This window comes from Mesoplodon bidens, assembly GCF_964165515.1.
Source record: "Mesoplodon bidens genome assembly, chromosome: 1".
Taxonomy (NCBI): domain Eukaryota; kingdom Metazoa; phylum Chordata; class Mammalia; order Artiodactyla; family Ziphiidae; genus Mesoplodon; species Mesoplodon bidens.
Window position 1 is genome coordinate 107,270,105 of NC_138176.1, and position 23,046 is coordinate 107,293,150.

General features: G+C 52.8%; 1 protein-coding gene across 4 annotated transcripts in view; it reads right to left on the bottom strand.

Annotated features, from left to right (window-relative positions):
* Positions 1 to 23,046, bottom strand: part of PIGG (phosphatidylinositol glycan anchor biosynthesis class G (EMM blood group)) — a 40,392-nt gene that overhangs the window by 423 nt on the left and 16,923 nt on the right. For 2 of the 4 annotated variants that reach the window (XM_081241039.1, XM_081241036.1), the window contains exons 6-12: positions 21,290 to 21,502; positions 17,302 to 17,519; positions 16,855 to 17,136; positions 15,136 to 15,593; positions 12,631 to 12,822; positions 7,108 to 7,417; positions 3,360 to 3,523 (exon numbers count right to left, since the gene is read on the bottom strand). In XM_081241039.1, the coding sequence (XP_081097165.1) occupies positions 3,360 to 3,523; positions 7,108 to 7,417; positions 12,631 to 12,822; positions 15,136 to 15,593; positions 16,855 to 17,136; positions 17,302 to 17,519; positions 21,290 to 21,502 (1,837 nt within the window). The other 2 variants (XM_081241037.1, XM_081241038.1) reach the window with 2 other exon arrangements.

A 23,046-nucleotide genomic window follows, 5' to 3' on the forward strand; every position in this document is an offset into this window, starting at 1 on the left:
GTCACTTAGGGCCACCACAATCTGCAAAATAGTTTTGAAAGATGCACCCCCAAATTCTACAGTTATTTATTTTAAAATTATACACGTTATAACATATAAACAATGAAAAGAAAATCACGCAAGGATGAGATACGTGTGGTGTCCAGTGGGGTGTCTGGTCTGTCTGGTCTGGTCTGGGGACATTGGCTCACTCCTGAAATAAGAACAGTCCCCCTCAAGGCACATGCGTGCACTGCCTTTGTTTCCAAGCCATCCCCGCACCATTATCTAAATCTAGCCTGTTCTTCAAGGCACCTTCCGGGGATTGTGACCATTTCAGGATGACAAATTCCACCACTCAGGCACCTTTCACTCCTTGTCAACCCCACAGATCCTCAGGGGCCAGGCTTTCCAGATTCCAGTCCTGGCGCCTCTCCTCACCCCCGCACCGAGTCTCCAGGTCGCCTGTCCGAGGTCATCCACGACGTGCATCGCTGCTGCTCACCCCTCCCAGAGCAAGGGCTCCATCACGCACGCAGGCGTCCTTGCCTGGCCCTAACTGGCTCCCCACTGGGGCTTCAGTGCCCATCCTTCCTGCTGGGATCTCCAGCTGCCCGTCACCCTCAGCAGGCAACACACTCTGCTTACTTCTCCTTGATGCATCACGCAGCCTTGACTCCTACCTGCAGGCCCTCTTCTGGGATGCCCTCCTGACCCCTCACACCAGCGTTGTGACTGGCTCATTTCGCCGCTGCCCCACCAGAACACACGCTCCTGGAGTGAGTCCTCACGCCCACACCTTGGGTCCCACTTGGGATCCAGTCCACCCGGCAGGGGATTCCTGGAGAGCTGGGCCCCGAAGCATCACCTCTTCCCTCCCCAGGGCCTTTCTCCCAACACCCAGCAAAGGGCACCCTAGGGAAAGGCCTAGTGGATGACGGGCCTCAGCGCGGGCTCTGCTGCCCCCTCCTGGGGCATCAGGGCGTCTGTGCTCAGCTGGGAGCCTGCTGACCCCGCTCCCCTCTTGACCAGACAGTGAGGGAGGGGAGCTCAGGACACTCACTTCCTTGTGTTTCGATTTCACACACTTGGAAGACACTGACTGGGGTTCCTTCCAGAGCGACAGCCAGTGGGGTGACAGTTCCCGTAACCTCAACAAATGACAACTTGCGACCTAGGGGATGAACGAAGGACCTGCAGCTTGGACTGCTCGGTTGTCCCCGCTGCCGAGCTCCAGACCGGAGGCCAGCCCCCAAAGCAGAGGGGCACGGGCCACCCAGGGCCTAAATTTTAAGCCATTAGAAATATATTTTCTTTTTCTACCACTTTAATCTGGTTATAGTTTCCTTATTTTCCTAGAAAAAGTAGAAACAATGAGTGAAACTTGAGTGAAAATGAAGAAGAAAAACCTTTTCTAAAATAAAGGAGAAACATTCCTTAATTAGGGAAAACATCATACAACACCTCCAACCGATTAAAATGCTTTCAACTCACTTTAAAAACATGCTTTTCATGTCTTTTTTTCTCCCCAGTAAAAGTGTAATAGGTGAGAAGTGCCAGGAAAATCAAGTTGTGATTTTAGCACCAGGAAGCTGCTCTTCACAGAAGCCCAGGCTCTCACCGTCTGGTCCTCACCCGCCTGGGTCCCCCTGCCCAGCAGCCCTGGGGTCTGCAGACGCGGTACATGCAGAGAGCCGTGCTCCAGAGCAGGCAGCCCTCTGGGGCAGTGGTGAGCGCACCTCACCGGCTCACGGCCCCTTGGTCCCCGAAATGCAAAGACACCTGTCGGTCAGTTTGGGCCTCTCGACCGCAGCAAACCCACCCCCCAGGAATCCCCCTAGAAATCCGTTAATGAAAGAACCCCCAGCTCGGCAGCGATCTTGCAGCTGACGTGGGCTCACGTCCAGCAGGAAAGACTGGCAGGGCGTCCTGGGCCCCCCGCACAGCGACCCCACGTCCCTCCGCTCCCGCCAGAGGCGCTCGGCTCGCAGGAGACCAGATCGGCAGCGGCTGATCAGAGGGGAGTCTGTCCACAGACATCCCAGAGGCCACATGCAGGCACGTCCCTCTTCCTCAGGAAGCCTGCAGCTGGGGAAAGAGAGCCTCTCGCTGGGGAAGCCAGGGCTCAGCCATGGCAGTCTGGAGAGTAGAGAGCAGGTGGTGCCCACCGGGAGCCAGCGGCCTCAGAGCAGAAGCCCACCCTCCTCACGGGGAGCCGTCCCTTGCTTTCTTGCTCCAAAATCCGACGCTGACCTTTGCCCCATCCATCGATGTGGACGTGAGCTTGGTGCAGAGGCAGAGGGTCCCGGAGGCCTGTGTCTCAGGAGCTGGTCTGGGGGTGACACGTGGGTCTGAGAAGAACCCGTGAAGGAGGCTGAGGAAGCGGGGGCAGGTTCAGTGTGGGGTCAGACACCACCACAGTGAGGCCTGCACTGGTAACTCGGGCGGAGAAGTGGGGGCCCCGAGGGGGGCGGGGGCAGGAAGCTCGCCCTCCCCTCAGGTGCAAAGTGTCCTCCTGGGGCCTCCCTAACCCGCTTGACCCCCCAGGGTGCGGAGGGGAGCGTGTTAGGAGTTCAGAGGCGCTAAGGGAGCCTCATACCCCGCGGCACCTCACATGGCGGTGACACCATCGCCCGTTTTACAGACCGGGGAGCCAGGGCCCATGTGGGAAGCACAGAATCAGGCAGCCACACACCACCTGGGCTGCACTCTGCTAGGTGGGCCCGGGCACCGAGGTTACTGTGTGGGTAGAAGCTGGAGGTCCCTTCCTCATGAAGCCCCCTTTCTGAGGGGAGCGGTGTATAAACAAGGAAGGAAGCACTGAATGTGAGGGGGTGGGAATGCTGTGGAGTAAACAGGCAGGGGAGGGGTGGACGGATGGACGTGCTGGGCAGGACAGAGCAGTGGGCTGCCCCATCAGTTCGGTGGGAAAGGCGCCTTTGGGGCTGGTGACTGTTGGACTCCATGGGGGCAGGACAGGGCAACACAGAGTCGCACCCCCATGGACAGCCCCTCAGGACTGTCCAGGCTCCTCTCTCCAGCAGGGATCCTGGAGGTGAGAACCAGCACCTCCTGTTCTCTTGCTCCAAAGGGAACCCCCCCATCCCCCCCACCCCGTGCTTCAACCAGGTCACCAGCAAGTAGAGAAAATGAAAAGAGACTTTCCTTCTTGTCCCTCTGGAGACACACCTTGGTATGAGCTGGAAAAAGGCAGCAGGGGCGTCTGAGCCGCCCCCACACAGAGCAGCCCTGCCACGCACTGTGGACTGTTCAAAGTAAAGAAAACCGATGAAAGAGACCTTTGAGCCCTTGGGGTTCAGGCACCCTGTCTCTGGAACAGGAGTTAATCTGCCATCAGATTAAAGACGAAAGAGCCTCACCTGCTGGCTTCTGAGGTCAGGAAGTTTACCAGGTGGCTGGCCCACAGCACAGGCCCCGTATATGTCGCAAACGCCGTCAGGAGCATGGCTGGGATCTCCACGTAGGCGTCCAGGCCCACGAAGCCTGCTGAGATGTCCACGGTGGCAATGCTGTTGGAGTTTCCCTGGACACGGGGAGAAACATGCTGAGCCGGCTGGTCTCATTCCATGGCCACTAGCGACCGTGAGAGCCGGTCACGGTGACCTGGACACACAGGAGCCCCAGCTGCCCGCTCACTCCTGGTTCCGGGGCTGACCCTAGATGCTGTCCCTCCACCTGCCCGCCTCACGCCCAGGCAGGAGGAGCAAGTGGAATGTCTTTTACCTTCAAGAAACTATACAAATGTAAGTCTGATGACGAACTATGGAAAATTCCGAACTTCCGCAGATCTATTTACTTCAGACAGACACACCGACCTCCCTCCTCAGGGACCCAGTCTGAGGGCTGCACGTGGCGTGGGGGGGCTGAGGGCGGTGTTGCCACATGGCTCGCTCGAGGGTGGACGCCGCTGTGAGGTGGCGGAGGGAGGGCGGGCTGGCTGCCTGGCGCACGGCTCAGGTGTCAGATGCAAGATCCGGGCCAGTAACAGGACAGCTGATCCCACACAGGGACGGTGGGGTTTTGAATCCAAGGGAAGGGTCTCAGAAGGTTCAGTCCCTCTCCACTCTCAGTCTTCGTTGACGCTGGGGGCCTTTTCTGAGACACTCATGGTGTTTACGGGTCTGACAGTACAAATGTCTGTCCCAGCCCAGCGAAGGCCCCTCCCAGGAGCTCTTGCCCCAGTGGCCTGGGACACAAGTCCGGCTAGGTGAAGCCCACCACCTTCTCCCTTGGCCGTGTGCCACTCCAGGCAGTCACTGGGTCGTGGTGCAGACCCCAAACATCTCAGAGCCGTGCTCTTCCCTCGACTATAACCTCCTTCGTGCAGCTTCCCCCCGACCCCCCGCTCTGCCCATGTCCACCTGGGCTTTCCCCTAACTGCATGACTCCCTCCCTGGAGAAGGAGACCCTAGAGCTGCTGAGAGGAGGAGGGGAGCAAGAACAAGAGTCCCAAACGCCATGCTGAGGTGGGCCAAAGATGGAAAAGCGGGTCCGACACCAGGCAGGTCGCTGGAGGTCCCGCTGAAGCCGGTTCAGCCGTCAGAGAGGGTCGGCCTAAGGCGTGGCCCGCATGCTCTGGGGCTTTCCTTGCGTTAACTCACTAGATCCTCGACAGTCCTGACACCGTGCAGGTGGGGAATCGAGGCAGGGAGAGACCCAGGGGCCCGCGGAGAGCTGTGGATGCCAGCGGGGCACCACGCTCCTGACCCCGTACCACGAGGAGTTGGTGAGCTGAAGGCTGGAAGAAGGAGCGGAGAGCCTGTGATTCTCCTGCCAGGGAGCAAAGGGAGACGCCAGAGGGAAGGGCTGTGGGAGGGGAGATGAGGACGGCCCAGGGGCGCTCTGCTCCCAAGCCCGCACAACTGCCGCGCGTCCGACTTGCTGTGGGGCCCCCGTGCAAGGGCCGACCCGCGCTGGTCTTGCTCCTGGGGCCTCTAGCACATCTGATGGCGCCCGCTGCAGGGACGCCCGTGGCCGTTGGACTCGTGCACTCTGGCTGCCCATGGGCAGCGCCGGAGATGTGCCAGCATCGCGTGCCGTCACAGAAGCTTCGTGCTCACCCCCGTGGGACGAGGCCACATGCCCCAGAGGAGCAACCCGAACGTCCGAGTCTGCCTCCTCGCTCGGGCATTACCTGTGGTCAGTCTTCCTGACACTGAGGCCTCAGCGCTGAGCCAGGCTGCCTGGCCAGCAGCTGCCTTCTCCGTCTGGGTTCAGAGGGAGACTGTGGGCACCTGCTTGATCAGGCCAGCAGGGTCTGCTGTGCCCCCAGGACACACCTGCAGCTTGTAGACTGTGTGGGCGCTGCCGGGAGGGCTCCCAGGCAGAGCTGTGGGGCTGTGCGCCCCCGGGCAGGGGTGTCCTGCGTTCATGAGACGAGCCCGCTGTTCAGCTGGGCCCTGGGGAGCCTGGAGAAGGGAGAGGGACGAGGCGACCTTCCCATGTGGCAGCGTTCCCATCCCCACCAAGCCACTTGTGCTCAGAGACAGAGTGCCCATTGTTAACTGACCTCCAGACAGGAGGCAACCCCCAGGAACAAGCCTGCAAGTGACGTCCAGGTGAAGAGAGGAAACAGACTGACATGGGCCGTCTGGACATTTCTTGAGATGTGCAGTGAAACCTACAGTCCTTCCGAGGCCACACATGAGCTACACCAACCAGCCGGCAGGACAGCTCTGACGCAGGCGCGCTCGGAACAGGCACCCGGCCGCTCTCCTCCCTCCTCCCTTGGGGCCCGCATTCACGCTGGTCCCTTCGCTGTCTTCCCACTCCCGGCTGGTACTCTGCAATTCTGGAAATGCAAGCTCTGCATTTCTCCACATCCATGACGCCTGTGACCTTCTGAATTTCTTCTGAGAGGTACGAACAGCTCTGTCCTTGGTGGTAAAACACCATGAGGCATACAAGGAACAGAATCCGTGGTCCGGCGCTTGGCTGTCAGAGGGCACCTTCCCGCGATGGGCGGCTCAGACTCCAGGAGGTGCGGTCCACGCCCTGGGTCCGCAAGGACCCCAGCTGTGACATCGCTGCGGGGTCCTGGTGACAACGGTAGGCACTGAAGTGGGGGGTCCTTGGGGCGAGGCTACAGCTGGACTGAAAGGGAGATGGAAGTAAAGTGGGGTTGGAGGACTGGGGAGGCACAGATGGGGGGAGGGTCAGGTCACATCCCTCCAGGACTTACAGGTTTCTAGCACTTTATCCCTACCCACTTCTGGGCTTCAGGGAACAAAAGGAAAAGCCATGCGACTGTGGTGAGACTGGAAGCAGCAGGAAACCAGGAGAGGAGGAGGAGGAGACGAGGAAGAGGCCCTAGGCCAAGCTGTCGGGACACAGAGAACCAGGCAAGCGCAGGGTCTAGACAGAGGAGAAGGGAGGAAACACAGATCCTCACTGTACAGACGGGAAAACACACTTAGACGTTCAGTAGGGTTGCCAAGCTCCTCGGCTGGAGAGCGCGGAGCGAGGCGGGGACGCTGGCGACTGCGCTCCACTGCGCTCCACCCTCGGGGTGACGCATGCGGTGCAGGTCGAGGGCGGGGCCGCCTGACCAGGGCAGCGGTGTGGGAAGGCTGCGGTGGAACTTGGTCCCTCCAAGGCCAGGAGCTGGATGCTCTGTTCACCTCTCCAGGTGCTTCCTAAGTACACAGCTGCATACTGAGGTCTACCCTGGCGGCGGCTGGACTTGCCTTTATGGGCCCTTCAACACTGGAGAGAAGACATGACAACCACGGGGCCCAAGAGATTAATAACCAAGTGAGGAGCCCCAGAAATGCCTAGTGCTGACAGCCAGGGGAGCAGGTGAGAGCAGTCCTCATCCACATCCGGTAAAGCCACGGGAACACGATGCGCTTCCCTAACCGCCCGCTGAAAGCAGATCCAGCGCAGCTACTACACACTGCCCCCAAGGATGTCTGTCTTAAATAAGTAAATGTACTTTATGTTATATGTGCAGTTTAAGCATAATTCACCACGCCATACTGACAGTTCTTTCACTAAACATACATGGTAACTTCCTAGCTTATGGTAAAATGTTCTCAAAGAAAAACTAAAAGATAAACGACATAAAAAGTTAATAGTCTTCTACTCATGATAATGATGAAAACCCACCTGAAAATAGAAGAACGCTTGACCGAACCAGTAATGCATCACGGTGACCTCAGCTGCGTCGTGCCTCAGGGGCCTCCAGACAAACTGAGTCAGGATGGTCTGGATCACGAGGCTCAGCAGTAAGACGGGAAGATTGTGAGGCCTGAGGAGCAGCGCCGCCAGCAGAACTAACCCACTGTATATTTCCCAGAGGCCCACGGCCTTGACTGTGCAGTCATCAGTAGTGATTTGAGATTTAAGCAAGTCTTTGGTGCCCGTGAACAGGATGCCAAGGACAAAGACATAAACAAAACGAGCTTCGGTAATGCCCCTAAAGAAAGCAAAACAAGTCAGATTTATTAGCACCAGCTAGAAAACTTCAAACACACGTTTTCCCATGAAAACCACGTGTCTACTGAGCTGACAGTACAAGCTTCAGGACCCACCCGCCAGGGGAGCTCTGAGGAGGTGAGGGCGTCTGCCTCTGCACATCAGCCCCCCAGGACCCCCGGCCCAGAGGCCGGCAGGCCTGTCCTCTCTGTGCTCACTTCTCCGATGGAGCCGGCTTACAGGAAATCTTGCTCATGTGGCCCAAGGATCACCTGGGTGTAGGACCAGAGCCATTACTTGTAGCCAAAAGAACTGTCCACCTACTTTGCATAGTTAGTTTGACAAACCGCTGCAGTAGGATAAGGTCCAGCTCTGTCAGGAAACTCCGTAAGTTCATAAGTGCTAAGACACAACCGAGCATGTTCACAACCAGGCAGATTTAAGTACGTGCTTGCATGTGTGTATAGACACACACATACAGTGGTGCAGTCCAGACTGTGGGTCTGGAGGAAGGTGGCGCCAGGTTAGTCTGGGCACTGCCGCAGACGAGCTCTGCTGTTGGGGCAAGTTAATTACAACTTCTGATGCTCAGCTTCTTATTCACAAAGTGAAGAGAAATGGTTCCTACACCTCACAAGGCTGTCCTGACAATTAAACAAGAGAACGCACGTAAAGCATTTGGTACATGGTAAATATTAAATACTACTGTGGATTAAGTATTTTAGCACAGTCATCATCTGTAAAGGATACAACTTATGGCACTTTATATTCCTAAAGCATATTTTAGATCAATTTCATAAATCAAACATTTTATATAATACTAGAAAAGCTGATTATTTAAAGTGACGCTGAGTAAACAAAATTTTAAGTGAAATGTTCACCTTAAGAATGTATCTGGGGACATCCCTGGTGGCGCAGTGGTTAAGAATCCACCTGCTAATGCAGGAGACACGGGTTCAAGCAAGCCCTGGTCTGGGAAGATCCCACATGCCGCAGAGTCACTAAGCCCGTGCGCCGCAACTACTGAGCCTGTGCTCTAGAGACCGCGAGCCACAACTACTGAAGCGCGCGTAACTAGAGTCCATGCTCCACAACAAGAGAAGCCACCGCAATGAGAAGCCCGCACACCACAACAAAGAGTGGCCCCTGCTCGCCTCAACTAAAGAAAGCTGCACACAGCAATGAAGACACAATCCAGCCAAAATTAAATAAAGTAAATAAATTTTTAAAAAAAGAATGTATCTGTGTTGAAAACTGAATTTTCCTATATCAGATTTTCTTAGGAAAAGGCTTATGCATTTCTTTAAAATAAATTTATTTATCTTATTTATTATTTATTTTTGGCTGTGTTGGGTCTTCGTTGCTGCACGCGGGGCTTCCTCTAGTTGCAGTGATAGGGGGCTACTCTTCGTTGCGGTGCGCGGGCTTCTCACTGCAGTGGCTTCTCCTGTTGCAGAGCACGGCTCTAGGCACGCAGGCTTTAGTAGTTGTGGCACGCAGGCTCAGTAGTTGTGGCTTGCGGGCTCTAGAGCGCAGGCTCAGTAGTTGTGGCGTACGGGCTCAGTTGCTCGGCGGCATGTGGGATCTTCCCGGACCGGGGATCGAACCTGTGTCCACTGCACTGGCAGGTGGATTCTCAACCACTGCACCACCAGGGAAGCCCAGTTTCTGCGTTTTTTAAAAATGCTTTTTTTTTTTTTTTAGGATGATCCGTTTAATTTAAACAGTGGAGCACTATCTACTGGCAACATGGAGACACCAGAGACTGATATGAGGCCCGCCATGGGGCCACACCCTGGTGGAGGAGCTGGGGTCAGATGCAACCACAGCCAAGGTGTGTGCTAAGCTGAGTGCTGATGACGGACCCACAGGGTCAAAGAGGGAGCAATGAGCAAAGGCCCAAGTAGAGAAGTTTCAAAGAAGAAAGGGGCTGGGTTCTGTATCAAGGAGGACGCCAGGGCAGACTGACTGTGAACAGGAGGGAGAGCACCACCGGATGCCTTTAATGGATCCACCTCTTGCCCTAACCAGTCAGCTGTGCCTGCAAATCCAGAACCACTGAAAATTGGCTTTCTGCTCCAGCCAGGTCTGGGCTTCAGAGTGGAGAAGAAAGTCAAGAGTTAAATGTAGAGGATTCTAGAATACCGATGGACAGCAGCACCTGCGGGGGTTGAAAGGAGAGAAGCAGCTTTCAGGGAGACCTAGAATTAGGGCAGCTTTAGAATTGGGGCACATCTAGAACCAAGAGGGGTCTAGAATCAGGACAGATGGGGGTGGAGGATGGAAGCATTCTACGGGACGGATGTGAACCAAGCAGTGCAGGTTAATGAAAGGGTGCACTGGCCTATATTTTGGGCACCAACAAGGTACATGCTGTTCTATCCATGAAAGGTAAGGAAGTCATCGAAGTCTTGAAGTGAGTGATGCTGAAATCAGGTGCATCCGAGAGGAAAGAGGAATTTATTCATGTGTTGCCCTCTGAGATTTAAACAAACACCCCTGGATTGGACGCCCTCACATGTGACATCCAGCCTTGACATCTGCCCAGAGTCTCAGACTTTGAAGTGAACAGTCTTTAAGATGTCTCCCCACCAGGCCCTCCCCACCTGACCTCCCTGCCTCAGGTGAAGGCCTGCCACTCTGCCGTCACCTCAGCCAGGCCCTTGGCATCACCTTGACGTCCCACACCAGTTGACAGGTCTTGTTTCCAGGTGTGGCCCTTGTGCCCCTCAACCACCCAAACAACCGGGCCATAGCACTCAGAATTCACCTTGACACCTTTTTAGAGAGGATAACACTTGTTTTTCTTTCTCTGATTAGGAAAGCAATACCAAACATCTAGAGAAGAGTTAATACCTATCCTTCTCAAACTATTCCAAAAAATTACAGAGGAAGGAATGCTTTCAAACTCATACTATGAGGCCAGCATCACCCTGCTACCAAAACCAGACAAAGATATTGCACACAAAAAAATTATAGGCCAATATCACTGATGAACACAGGTAACAAATCCTCAACAAAATATTAGCAAACCGAATTCAACAAAACATTAAATGGATCATACACCATGATGAAGTAGGATTTATCCCAAGGATGCAAAGATGGTTCAATATCTACAAATCAATCAAAGTGATACACAACATTAACAAATTGAAGAATAAAACCCATATGATCATCTCAATAGATGTAGAAAAAGCAGTTCCAAAATTCAACATCCATTTATGATAAAAAAAAAAACTCTCTAGAAAGTGGGTATAGAGGGAACATACCTCAACATAATAAAGGCCACATACGATAAGCCCACAGCTAACATCATACTCAGTGGTGAAAAGATCTAGATCAAGAACAAGACAAGGATGCCCACTCTCGCCACTTTTATTCAATATAGTATTGGAAGTCCTAGCCACAGCAATCAGATAAGAGAAAGAAATAAAAGACATCCAAATTGGAAAGGAAGAAATAAAACTGTCACTGTTTGCAGATGCCATGATACTATACATAGAAAATCCTAAAGACAATACCAAAAAACTACTAGAACTCATCAATGAATTCAGTAAAGTTGCAGGGTATAAAATTAATAAACAGAAATCTGTTGCATTTCTATAACTAACAACGAACTATCATAAAGAGAAATTAAGAAAACAATCCCACTGACAACTGCATCAAAAGAATAAAATACCTAGAAATAAATCTAACTAAGGAGGTAAAAGACCTGTATTTGGAAAACTATAAGACACTGATGAAAGAAACTGAAGACAACACAAACTGACGGAAAGATATCCCATGTTCTTGGATTGGAAGAATTAATACTGTTAAAATGACCATACTACGCAAAGCAATCTACAGATTCAATGTAATCCCTATCAAAATACCAATGGTGTTTTTCACAGAACTAGAACAAAGAATTCTAAAATTTGTAGGGAAACACAAAAGACCCCAAATAGCCAAAATAATCTTGAGAAAGAAGAACAAAGATGGAGGTATCACATGCCCTAACTTTAAACCATAGTACACAGCTACAGTAATGAAAACAGTATGGTAATGCACAAACACACACACATAGATCAATGGAACAGAATAGAGAGCCCAGATGAACCTACACTTATATGGGCAATTAATCTACAACAAAGGAGGCAACAATATACAATGGGGGAAAGACAGCCTCTTCAATAAATGTTGTTGGGAAAACTACACAGCTACATTTAAAAGAATCAAACTGGACAACTCTCCTACATCATGCACAAAAATAAATTCAAAATGGATTAAAGACTTAAATGTAAGACCTGAAACCATAACTCCAAGGCTTATCCAACTACTGTTGGCCAACTACCTTGTTTTTTACTCTGTGCAACTGTAAAGTAATGCTTCAGAGAGCATGCCCGTATCCCAGTCTCTCGCCTCACCTCTGGTTGTATTTTTGAGATAAATTCTGTAAGAGGACACCCAAGTCAGAGGGTTGGACAAAGTCAAGGTTCTTAACACGTTTTAGGAACAGCCCTCCAGAACAGGCTCTGCCCACCCCAGCCCACATCACCATTAAAAACAAAAAAGCTCCCACTTTGACATGCAAAAAGTGGTACTGACGATTCAATCACCCTGAGCCCCCACTCCAGGAGCTCACATAAGTTATGGGAAAGTTTGGTTTTCTGGCATGCTTCGCCCCCCAACTGCTAGGAAGCATCCACTTGTTATTATCCTCATTACTAGTTACTTCTTGATGGAGCAAAACTGAATCCTTTAAATTCTTTATTTTTAAAGAATCCCTTACTAAAAACAAAAATAAATCTTAGTGACCTTACTTCCAGGTTATTTGTCTCTCTCCTATCAAAAAAAGAGGCTAACAGAATTGGCTCACTGAGGCACTGTCAGTAACTGTTGACAAAATCACAATTCACAAAGACCAAACTCCAATGTTCTCAAGATTGCATGGCTTTTTTTTTTTTTTTGCGTTACGCGGGCCTCTCGCTGTTGTGGCCTCTCCCCTTGTGGAGCACAGGCTCCGGACGCACAGGCTCAGCGGCCATGGCTCACGGGCCCAGCCGCTCCGCGGCATGTGGGATCTTCCTGGACCGGGGCATGAACCCGTGTCCCCTGCATCGGCAGGCGGACTCTCAACCACTGCGCCACCAGGGAAGCCCCATGGCATTTTTTTTTAGTACATAAAACATTAGAACAGATCTAAAAACAAATGCTCGTGTCTGCCAGTACACTTACTTTGAAATGTCTTTGTTGTTTTGTTGCCATGGGAACAGCAGATTTCCAATGGCCACCCTGTAGCAATAGATGCCCAGCAGGCCAAATGCCATGGCCACTTTTGATGCCAGGGAGCACCTCTTCTGAACCAACACAAAAATCATGATGAGGGAAACTGCGGCCAGAACAGAGAGTTCAGCCTTATGATCAGAGCTGAAATGAAATGTAAAATGCCAAAAATTACTACCAAGGATAACTAGTGATATTATGGATCTACACCAAGTGGCTTTCTAAGAACTGTACTAAAAAGAGCTCATTTTCCTGAAAAGCAAAAAAGAAAATTTTTGATCTTTTAAATTCAAACAGAGGTTCTTAAAGTGGAACAAATAAAGGGCCATTAACCCAATCTCTCATTGCTCATTCACAATTGGTACCTACCATCAGCTCTGCAGTGGCCAGGGCAGTGATATATTTAACACTGTCCACTGGCTCCCCTGGTGCCCCCTTTCCGGGGCAGCCTCATTTTCCCCAACCACAGGTGAAGAGGTTGTGTGCAAACTGCATATTTACCAGTGTGCGCCCGCTCATGGGAGACGCACACATCCTGGCACTATCCTCTTCCACTCACTCGTCAGTGCAGACAGATTCACTCAGGAGTGTCTGCCCTCTCCCAGGTGGGGAGACTTAGTGAAGAGGCTGGGCACATAGCTGTCACAGGCCCTCTCTCTGCCTGGCCCTTGCCCACCACTCCCTGATACCTCTGTGAGCTGTGCCCTGGGAAGGCAGGGCTCTTTCCTGTTCTATTCACTGCAGCTCATGCTCACAAAGCCCAAATATTCGATAGCTGTTAAGCCAAGGTATATATATGCCATACGGAAAAACTAACTTGGAAAGATGCAGAGGAAAGGAGGCCAGTGTCAGGCCGTGGGTCCCGGGAATGGCAGATAGTGATGGGGGCCACACTGGGGCCTCTGTTGTTGCTCTGTAAGCTGCATGTTCCATGCAGATCCTGGATTGTTAATTGTCACAAATGGAAAATGGAGCATAGAGACGGCAACTTTGGGCATCTCTTGAAGGCTCTGCCCTGGAGGAGGAAATCACCGAAACTGCAGCCTCTTTACAAACTGACAGGGAGAATCGTGCTGCAGGAGGGGAGCACCCTTGACGGAAAGGGGTGGGGGTCCAGCGTGCTGGAGGAGGGTCTAGACCCAGGAGTGGGCACAGCTGCACCCTGGAGAGTGGGCCAGGGGTGGTGGGGGCATCCCTGCACACCATGTTAGTGCATCTGTGGGTGGAAATCAGCAAATCTTCCTGCAGCGCTGCAAGTTCCCAGGAAAATAAGAAGTGAGGTGGCTGTGCTGCCCCAGCACACGCTCTCATCCTCACATGCTCTGGCTCCGCCTGGTGCTGCCTCAGCTCCCCTCTGCTTTCACACCCCAAGCGCAGACAGGCCAGCGCCCTCTGTTCAGGGTTGCTGTGAAAATGAAATGAGTGGGCACACAGCAGGAACCTGAAAAACCTACCTGTGATTACTATGGCCGCCGAAGGTTTGCTAGTATTGTTAACACTCGGGAGAAATTTATCATGAGGATTATTTGGCCAGGGGAATAAACAATCTTATGGCCTTTGATGCATAATTCCAGGTATCTTCCAAAAGGACTGTGCCAGCGTGTGGTCCCAGGACCGTGCGGTGCTCGCCAAGCCTGGGCTTTTGGCCCCTCCCTCATCATGTATAAAACCACACATTGTTATCTAACTGAAGTTCCCGAACCACGAGCAGGAGCGAGCACTTCCTGTTCTTTCCTTTGGCACTTCCTCCTTTAGGAACGTGTCTACAACCTTCCTGAGTCCTGCTTCCTGCTGACAATTCTCACAGAAGCTGTTACCAGCGATCCGACAGTGACCCTTGTCGCTCTCGGAAATACTTTTTCATTTCACTGTTCCCATACTTTAGTTTTCTAAGCCTTCACTGACAGAGTAAAACTTTATGATATAGCCAAATGTTGGTCTTTTCTGTCCTAGTTTCTTCTCTGTACTTCAATCCTCTGTATCTGCTATACTTTCTACTACATTTCCCAGCCACTCGTAAGAGGCCTCAGAGGAGGCTGAAGACTCACCTACAGGCTCCAATCAATGCAGCTGCCCTTCCTGGGGGCGGGGAGAGAGGAAGGAGGACAGAGAAGGGCGGAAGCACAGAAGGCAAAGCCACTCTCCCAAGGGCTCCTGGACACATGCCCTGCCAGCCTGTCACCCCAGCCTTGAACCGTCGGGGACAGGGCAGCGAGTGACAAACTACATCCTGCTGCAGTGATCATTTTAAAATTCACAGGTTCTCAAACAGGAACACTTACAGTGATTCAGCAATAAAAAACCAAACTATCAAGCTAGCCTCAAATAAATTCACCTCACAATGTCAAATCATGGGTTAGTTTTCTATTTCTTCAGACCTCAAATACCATTTCTATCCTGAATATGAAAAACAGGCCTATGGAGGGTCTGGCCCGAGGCCACGGCTTATGCTCTCACCTGGTGAGCCAGTGCCCCAGGTCAGGCCGGTGGGCCCACTGCACACCTGTCTGGTTCAGTGACCGAAGCAGCCGGCAGCAGGTCAGAATCACCCACGGGCTGGTCAGCACCATCCACCTTTCAGGGCCTCTGAGCGCTTCCAGGGGAGAGGGGTGCTTGGACGCTCTGTCGAGCTCCCACACGTCAGGGCCAGTGCTCTTGCCCTGTGGGGCCGCTGAGACCCCGTCAAACTCCTCTCCCACGTGTGGGCAACGCTGAGGCGCACAGTCGTCTCCCAGAAAGCAGTTTCTGTAGATTTCGTGGCACAGAGCTAGACACAGCGTGTTGACGAGGAAGTACCATGTCTGGTGCTCCTCTTCGATGAAGCTGCTTGCGCCCAGACTCAACATGTGGCCCACGGTCCCCAGCAAGATGAGAAGATCTAACTCCGACCACCTTGAGTTGGATTGAGGTGGATTCTGTAAAAAGGAAAATGTATTTTGTAAGGGAAGAATCTGAACAGCACATCTTCTTGCTGCCCGAGCTTATAGCTTCCGCTCACAGAACCTAACCTGCTGTGACAGACACCTGCTGCTCCTCACGCCCGGCACGCACTCCTCCCTGTCCCCCCGAGCACCGCCAGGAGGACGTGGAAACAACAGGGCAGTCCTCCCCTGGACTGCAAGTCCTAAGTTGAGTGACAAGGAGACTGAAGATGTCTGGACCCAAACCATCTCGGCAGTGCCAGAGCTTGCAGCGCTCGCCCACCAGTCCCAGGCCTGTCCCTTCTTGCACCGTCCTTGCCCTCTGAGCCACTGCCTGCTACTCGAAACCAAAGAGCCCCAAGGGTATATTCCACCAAACCAGACACCTAAGTTCTCCAAGAACTTTCCAGAAATCCAGAGAGTTTCCATTACAACGGTTGGCATCACAGTACTAGCCCTTAAATACACTAATTTAAAGCATTTAAAGTAAAATGAAGACTCAATGGCCGTCATTCAATACTACTCAATATTTGTTCTACTGACTGTGTGCAGCGAGTACATGACAAGGCTTGCTACTGTGACCCTGGTCAGGCCCTGGAGAACCAGACTGCTCTAGGGAAGCCCATGCTCCAGCGGGGAGAGGTATGTGTGCTAAACGACAACACACAGGTTGCGGCGGGGTGGGGTGGGGGGGCGTCTGTGGCCCTGTGATGAGGAGCTGCACTGGGGGCCTGGAGTCACTGCACTGGGTCCCTTGGGCTCTGCACACTGTGGACCAACTGGGACTGCCCACCTCTCTCTCGCCACCCTGCCACCACAATCAGCTGATGAATGAAGGTGTCAGAGGCCAAAGGCTTGCAAGAATTCTAAAGGAAAACATCAGTCTAGAACAGGAAAGTGTATTTTATGAGGCAGGATGAGGACGGGGTCTCTCTCCTCTTGACCCCCCGTCAGCCAGCCGCCTGTCCTTCTGTGCCAGCCGCTCTGCAGAGTCCCCTGGTTACAGTCCCAGGGACCCTTTCTTTCTAACTGAGAAGGCAGGCATGAGACCTGATAGCAAGGGTCTGAGCGTGTGACGTCGGGATGCTCCGGGAGCCAGGAGACCAGCCACCGTGAGCACGTCCTGTCGGCTCCTATGAAGGGTGGGCCCTTTCCTCAGCTCCCATCGGCACCATGCCTGGTACACACCAGGGGCTTAGCCCGCGTCTCATCAGCTGGAGTGACAAGGACAGCCTATCTGGAAAGCCAGCCTTACCTTACTCAGACGCTTTCCACTGGCAAACATCCTGGTGAGAGCAGATATGACTGCGCAGAACAGTGTGGAAATCAGCACCATCACTCCGCCTGCCGTCAGCCATGGGAGGCTGCACAGGTAGCACGAACTGCCCGAGGAGGTGCACACGACGACGTGGAGCGCTGCAAGAACCAGGAGCAGCAGGTAAAAGAGCAGAGAGAACACGGGCGACAGCAGAGGAACGTCCAGCTCGGCCTTGCCCCTCAGCGCCTGGGGGACGCTGAGCAGGAGCAGGGCGAGGACCTGCAACAGGAAACAGCAGTGGTGTCCGCGACATCAACACACAGGGGGCTCTCCTTGCTCTTTTTTAGAAACACTAGTACTCTACATCCTTTAAACTACCAAATCCCGGCCGAGCTAGCTGCTCAGTTTAACAGCGGAGCCGCAACACTGCACAGGCAGCCATACCTCCAGGACCAGGACGGTCCCCACCGCCATGGAGTAGACGTCATACTGGGCTGCTTGTCTGCTCAGGGATAGGCTCAGGGTCCTCAGCGCGTCCAAGTACTGCCTGCGAACCTTGCTTCCCAGGTTGGAAAGGACTTCTGAGTTGTTCTCCTCCAAGTACAGTCTGATCCAGTTCCCGTGCAACCTTTCTGACACTTTAAACTGCTCAAATCCAGGCTCTGACAAGAAGAAAAGGCAACACACATATATCACCGACATGCACGCACATGTGTAATTGTAATCTCAGAGTCCTCAGTTATTCATGGCACATGGTAGAGCCTGACACCTAACCAAGATGAACTCCGGGGGTGGGGGTAGCCGCCAACACCTCCGGTAAAACCCCAACAGATGAAGCCAGCCTGTCCTCTGCCGTCCTTCCTGCCAGCCAGCCCTCGGTGCACGCCACGGACAGCAGCGTCTGCCCGCCGCTCGGCCCCTCCTTCTCTGCCTCCCGCTTGCCGCCTCCTCCCCCTTCTCTCTCTCCACTCTTCTTCCTCAAGGTGCAATATAAAACACCCCAGAAATGCACTGCACGAGAAGGCCCTCAGTTCTACAAAATCCTTCCGACTCTCACGCTCTGGGTGAGGACGGGGCAGGCAGTGGCCTGACGCCTGCTCCACCGCATCCCCCTCCCCGAGGCAGGCCGGCCCCTCCTGCCTTTCACCGTCAGCGCCCCTCTTTCACCTGCTTCCCTTCTTCACCAGTCTTCTTTGGGAAGGGATGGCAGTCTCCCAGCCCTCCTACCACAATGCTGAGCTATGTCTCCCATGCACCACGCCGGCTGAACGATCCACGGCCGACATAAAGCCAGGGCTGCGTGATGGCTCGTGGATGGAGCCCAGCCCCGGCTGCAGCTGGCTCCCCACTGGGGATGACAGTGGCGTGCCGCCCAAGGCCAGGGGGCTTGCCTTCCTTCCTTTCAGGGCTGGATCAGACTCACCTGTAACTCGGCTGGTCGGCAGAGCAAGAACTTCTTTTCCGAGACTCCCTGGTACTTAACATGCTCTTTCAACTTCAAGCAGAGCTGTTCCAAGGTCGTCTGGGCCATGCCTTTCAGGGGCCTTGGCCCAGCCCACCAGCAGTGCACTCACCCCGCCTTCCCTGATCATAGCCCGGCAACCTCACAGCACAATCCCTGAGCGTGGGCCCCGACGCCTGCAGCCCCACCACTGCTGCTGGAGCCAGCTGACCCGTACCAAATGCTGGTGGCAGGCACGACCCTAAGCCCTCACTCAGGTCCTCTCCCCGTGACCTATGGGACTGGAAAGGTTAGACGCCCATTTCAGAGAGGAGGCAACTCAGACACCCGCTCATGGGCAGGCAGGTGAGAGCTGGGGTCGAAGTCTGGATCCAAGCTGGTACCCGTACTTGCTACATTCCACCACCCCAAAGTCAAAGACATGGGGGCACCTGTGCACGCGTCCAAACAAAAATGGGCTGAACACTGACTACATGCTAGATGCATCAGGATAGGTCCTGCCAATGTGGGTCTGTGATCCAGCAGGGTTGTCACACATGCGTGCAACTACAAATAGTGAAAAATACTACGGAGGGAAAATATACTATAGACGGAATAGTGAGAGACCCTTGGTAACGGAAAGGGAACTGACTTAAGAATGGGGTTGAGCGTGGGGGACAAGGGAGGTCTGACAGTGAAGCTAAAATGTAAAGGATGCCCAGGAACTAACCAGTGGAACAGGTAGAACAGCATCCAATCAGCAGGAAGAGCACACGCAAAGGTCCAAAGGTGATAATAGCCCCCACTACAACCAAAAAGTGGTCAGACGAGCGAGTTGCATCAGACTGGGGTGGATATCATGGCAGGCCTTGACATCTATTTCCCTGTCAGACATGTACCCAGCTTTGCTTCAGGAAACACTGTCACTGATGGTGCAGACGACGGGCATCCTGGATGGGGGTGTGAGGCCCTGGGGGTGCTTTCTCGTTCCGGGGACTGCCCTCTGTTCATGTCACAGGCTCATTACGGCCACAGCCACTGCAGTGCTCAATCCTCCCTACCCTGCTATCCCTGAAATAAGCAAACGACCCCACTGTTTTTTGGTTTTCGTTTTTATTAGTTGTTGGTATAGGAGAAAGGACACATGCTACCAACAACAACAGATTTGCAAAAGCTACGAAACTCTGGTCTGCACTGAAATGTGCACGGTGGTCGGGCCTCACCTTTGACAGAGTTGCTGGCGGGGCTGTCTCACGATCTAAGAGCTGATCTCCCCATGCCCTCCTGCCATTCAGGACATCTGGTTCCCAACCACTCCCCGCTGGCAGGGTGTGTCTTCCGCAACCAACTCAACGTCAGTTTACATCTCCCCACAAACTCACAGGCATTCACTCCACTGGGCAGTATCCCACCACTTCAAGTAGGAAAACCTGCCAACATCCCATCAAATGTTGCCTCAAACTGGGAGGTGACCTCCTCTGCATTTCCCAACGAGCCCCAGCACCAGCGTCAAATATTAGCCTTGACGTCCCTGGATGGGTCAGAGTAAACTGATTGAAAGTATGGTCCTGGGGAGCTGTCCTACCAAGATATAAACACCCTCTAGTTTCTCGCAGCTTAAAACTAAGGACACACCCCACTTGGGCCCCATCCACCTTAGATGCCAGACCGTTGCCCTGTCCCTGGTCCTCACCTGCACCCACGCCAGCCAGGCTGTCTCCACGTGAGCCGCTCTGTCAGCAAAGTTGCTGAGACGTCACCTGCCATATGGGCGGACAGTTCTCAGTTCCTCATTTTAGTTTTGGCCACACCGCGTGGCTTGCGGGATCTTAGCTCCCGGACCAGGGATAGAACCCACGCCCCTGCAGTGGAGGTGTGGAGTCTTAACCACTGGACCGCCAGGGAAGTCCCCTCAATTCCTCATTTTATTTTACCTTGAACCCCATTCAACACATCTGCTCACTCTCTCCTTCTCGAAATTCTTTCTTTACTTGGCTTCGTGGACACTGATCCCGCCCCGGCCCCCCAGCATACACACAAGCACCCTGCCTTGCAAGCCCTCTCTTCCCACAGCCTTCCCCACCTCAGTGATGGTCACTGCATCCTTTCACTGTTCAGCTGCAAACCCCAAGTTGTTCCTTATGTCGCTGGATTGCTTCACCTCACATCCAGTGCATCAGCCAACCTGCCTGCGCTGCCTTCAAAACAGATCCAGAACCAACCATTTGTCCCGGATCCCACTGCCTGGGCCCTTGCTCCCTCCCCTTGCGCTGAAGTAGCACACCAGCCTCCTGGCTCTGCTGCAGCACAACACGGGCACCTGAGAGAGCCTCTGAAAATGCAAGTGGAAGGTTTCAGCTCTGCACAACACCCTGCAGGAGCTCCCCACTTACTCAGAATGGAAGTGAGAACCCCTTCAACGTCCAAAAGGCCCTCACCCCTCAGACCTCATCTTCTTCTGCCTTCCGCCAGTGCCAGCCACTCGGGCCCCTGGTCACTCCTTGACTGTGCAGGCACACCCCCACCACAAGACTCTGCGTCTGCCACAAGGCTCCCTCCCAGGCCAACCTGCCCCAGTGGCCCTCGCCCACCTGCATCCCCACCCTTCCCTGGTTGAGCCTTTTCCTAAGGCGCCCATCACTATCTGACATCTGTTGTTGCTTTTCTCTCTCTCCCGCTCTGGATGATAAGCTCCACGAGGGCAGAGCTCTCCTCCTGCTGTGTCTCTAGTGCTTTCAACAGCCCCTGGCCAAATAGGAACTTAGTGAAAAAAATTCAGCACTTGCTGAATAAGTAAATTTATGAAAGATTTTGACTTACATGGTTGCATCTGTGGGTGTTGCTAATGGTGATAGTCAGGGTTCTAATAAAAAGGAACACACAGTCAAAGACTGCTGTAGTGCACACCACGGGAACATCAGGAAGACATCAGGCGCAATGGAAACACACACACACAGCATAACAGATGTTAGCAGCTACTAACTGGCTTACCTTTTTTGTATGATGGAACATTCTCCTGCAACAACTTGCTAAGCTGTACTGCATTTAAATGTAAAAATCTCAGTTGTTCCCTCATTGGTTTTCCTTCTACAACTGGGAATATAAGACTGCCGATGCTGCTCTTTGGAATCGGCAGACCAAGCCCTATTGATAGTGTTGCAGCCAAATCAGTCTGTTGAATATACTTTGGATGTCTGACGTCACCTAGAAAAAAGAAAACAGTTTAAGTGACAGGCTCTAGGACACGTGTAATGGTAGTCACTCTTGAATTTGACCTTCTACAAGTAATGTAAGTCAAACCACCCATCTCTTCAAACTGTCCTGTGTAGATTCAGACAGAAACCACATCATTGGTTTTCACGTCAGTAAAAACACTGAATACTCATTTTTTGCGGAGCCTGGTGCCTCCCTAAAAAGCAGCCCACAATACACGGGAGAGGCACTAACGCAGGAAACTCAACACCACGCGAGTTTCAGAACGTGGGGTGGATGGCGAGGGATGTTCACTTTGGTGAGGTCAACGGTCACCCTGCTGAACGAGGGTGAGGGTGGATCTCTGGCGGCCCTGCCCCGCTGCAGTCAGAGCAGTCCACGCAGCCCCACAGGGAAGCTGATGCAGACTTCTCCGCGCATCCTGAGCAGCAGCAGGTGCCTCTACTGGGGAGAGCAGAACAAGGCTGGGTCCAGCTGGGCCAAGTTCCATAACCAACTCTGACAAGCGAGACACCACCTACCAACAAGTCCAAGGCCCAGCAGTGGCTGGCCAGCCTCCGAATTCCTGCCAGGAGAACGGGTGTGACGTCAGGACACTGGGCTCAGGCTCCTGCTGTGCCACCATCCAGTGGGAGGCTTTGGACAAGAAACTCAGAATTTTGTCATCTGTAAAGAGAGCATCTGGCCCACAGACCTCAGAAGCTACAATGCAGGTCTTGGGGGCTGAGGGGTCACCAGGAGAGTCTACCCGGGAGAAGCAGTGCTGGTGCAAGTCTCTTAGATACTCTAGTGTGAGTTTATAAAGGTTTTACTTTGATTGTGGCCATTTCTGGCTGTATACAATTTTTCCTTTTAATTTGATGAGATGTATTAATCTTTTCTTGACCAACCATTTACTGATGGCTTCTGGGTTCACTCAGAAGAACATTTCCACCCAACAGTATTATTTGTTTTCTTCTAGAATTTTCTTACATTAGGTGTTTTGATCTGCAACAAAACAAAACCCAAAAGGAAAACCCCACCTTAAATTGCCTTTGCTCTGATATTAGTGATGGTGCTGGTCTTGTGCTGAGGCTACCGAGGGTCTCACGTGATACTCTGTCAGATCCGAGGGTACTGACAACCATGATTCTAAGCTCGGGAGGAAGACAGTACAGGTGAAAGATCTCAGGAGGCGATTTTACAGCAGTGAAGTGAAGTGCAAGTTATCAACATGAACTCAAGATCGATTTTATTTTAAAAAGATTTCCTCCCTTTGTACAGAAATGAGTAAGCCAGTATGCATGAGCACTGCTAGCTGTGAGACGGTGGTCCTCAAAGACCCCTTTCCGCTGAAAGGAACCAGGGCATCTTGGAGAAGCAGCTGGTTTCAGGTCCAGGGAAGGGCTTGTGCACAAGTGGCTGGGACACCTTCTCAGACTAGACAGCAACAGAGCCCTCAGAGATACTAAGGCCTCTGGGACCGTAAGGTCAGAAGGACTCAGGAGGTCATGTGAAGGTGCTCCCAGTTTCCAAAGATGGGACAAACTGAATAT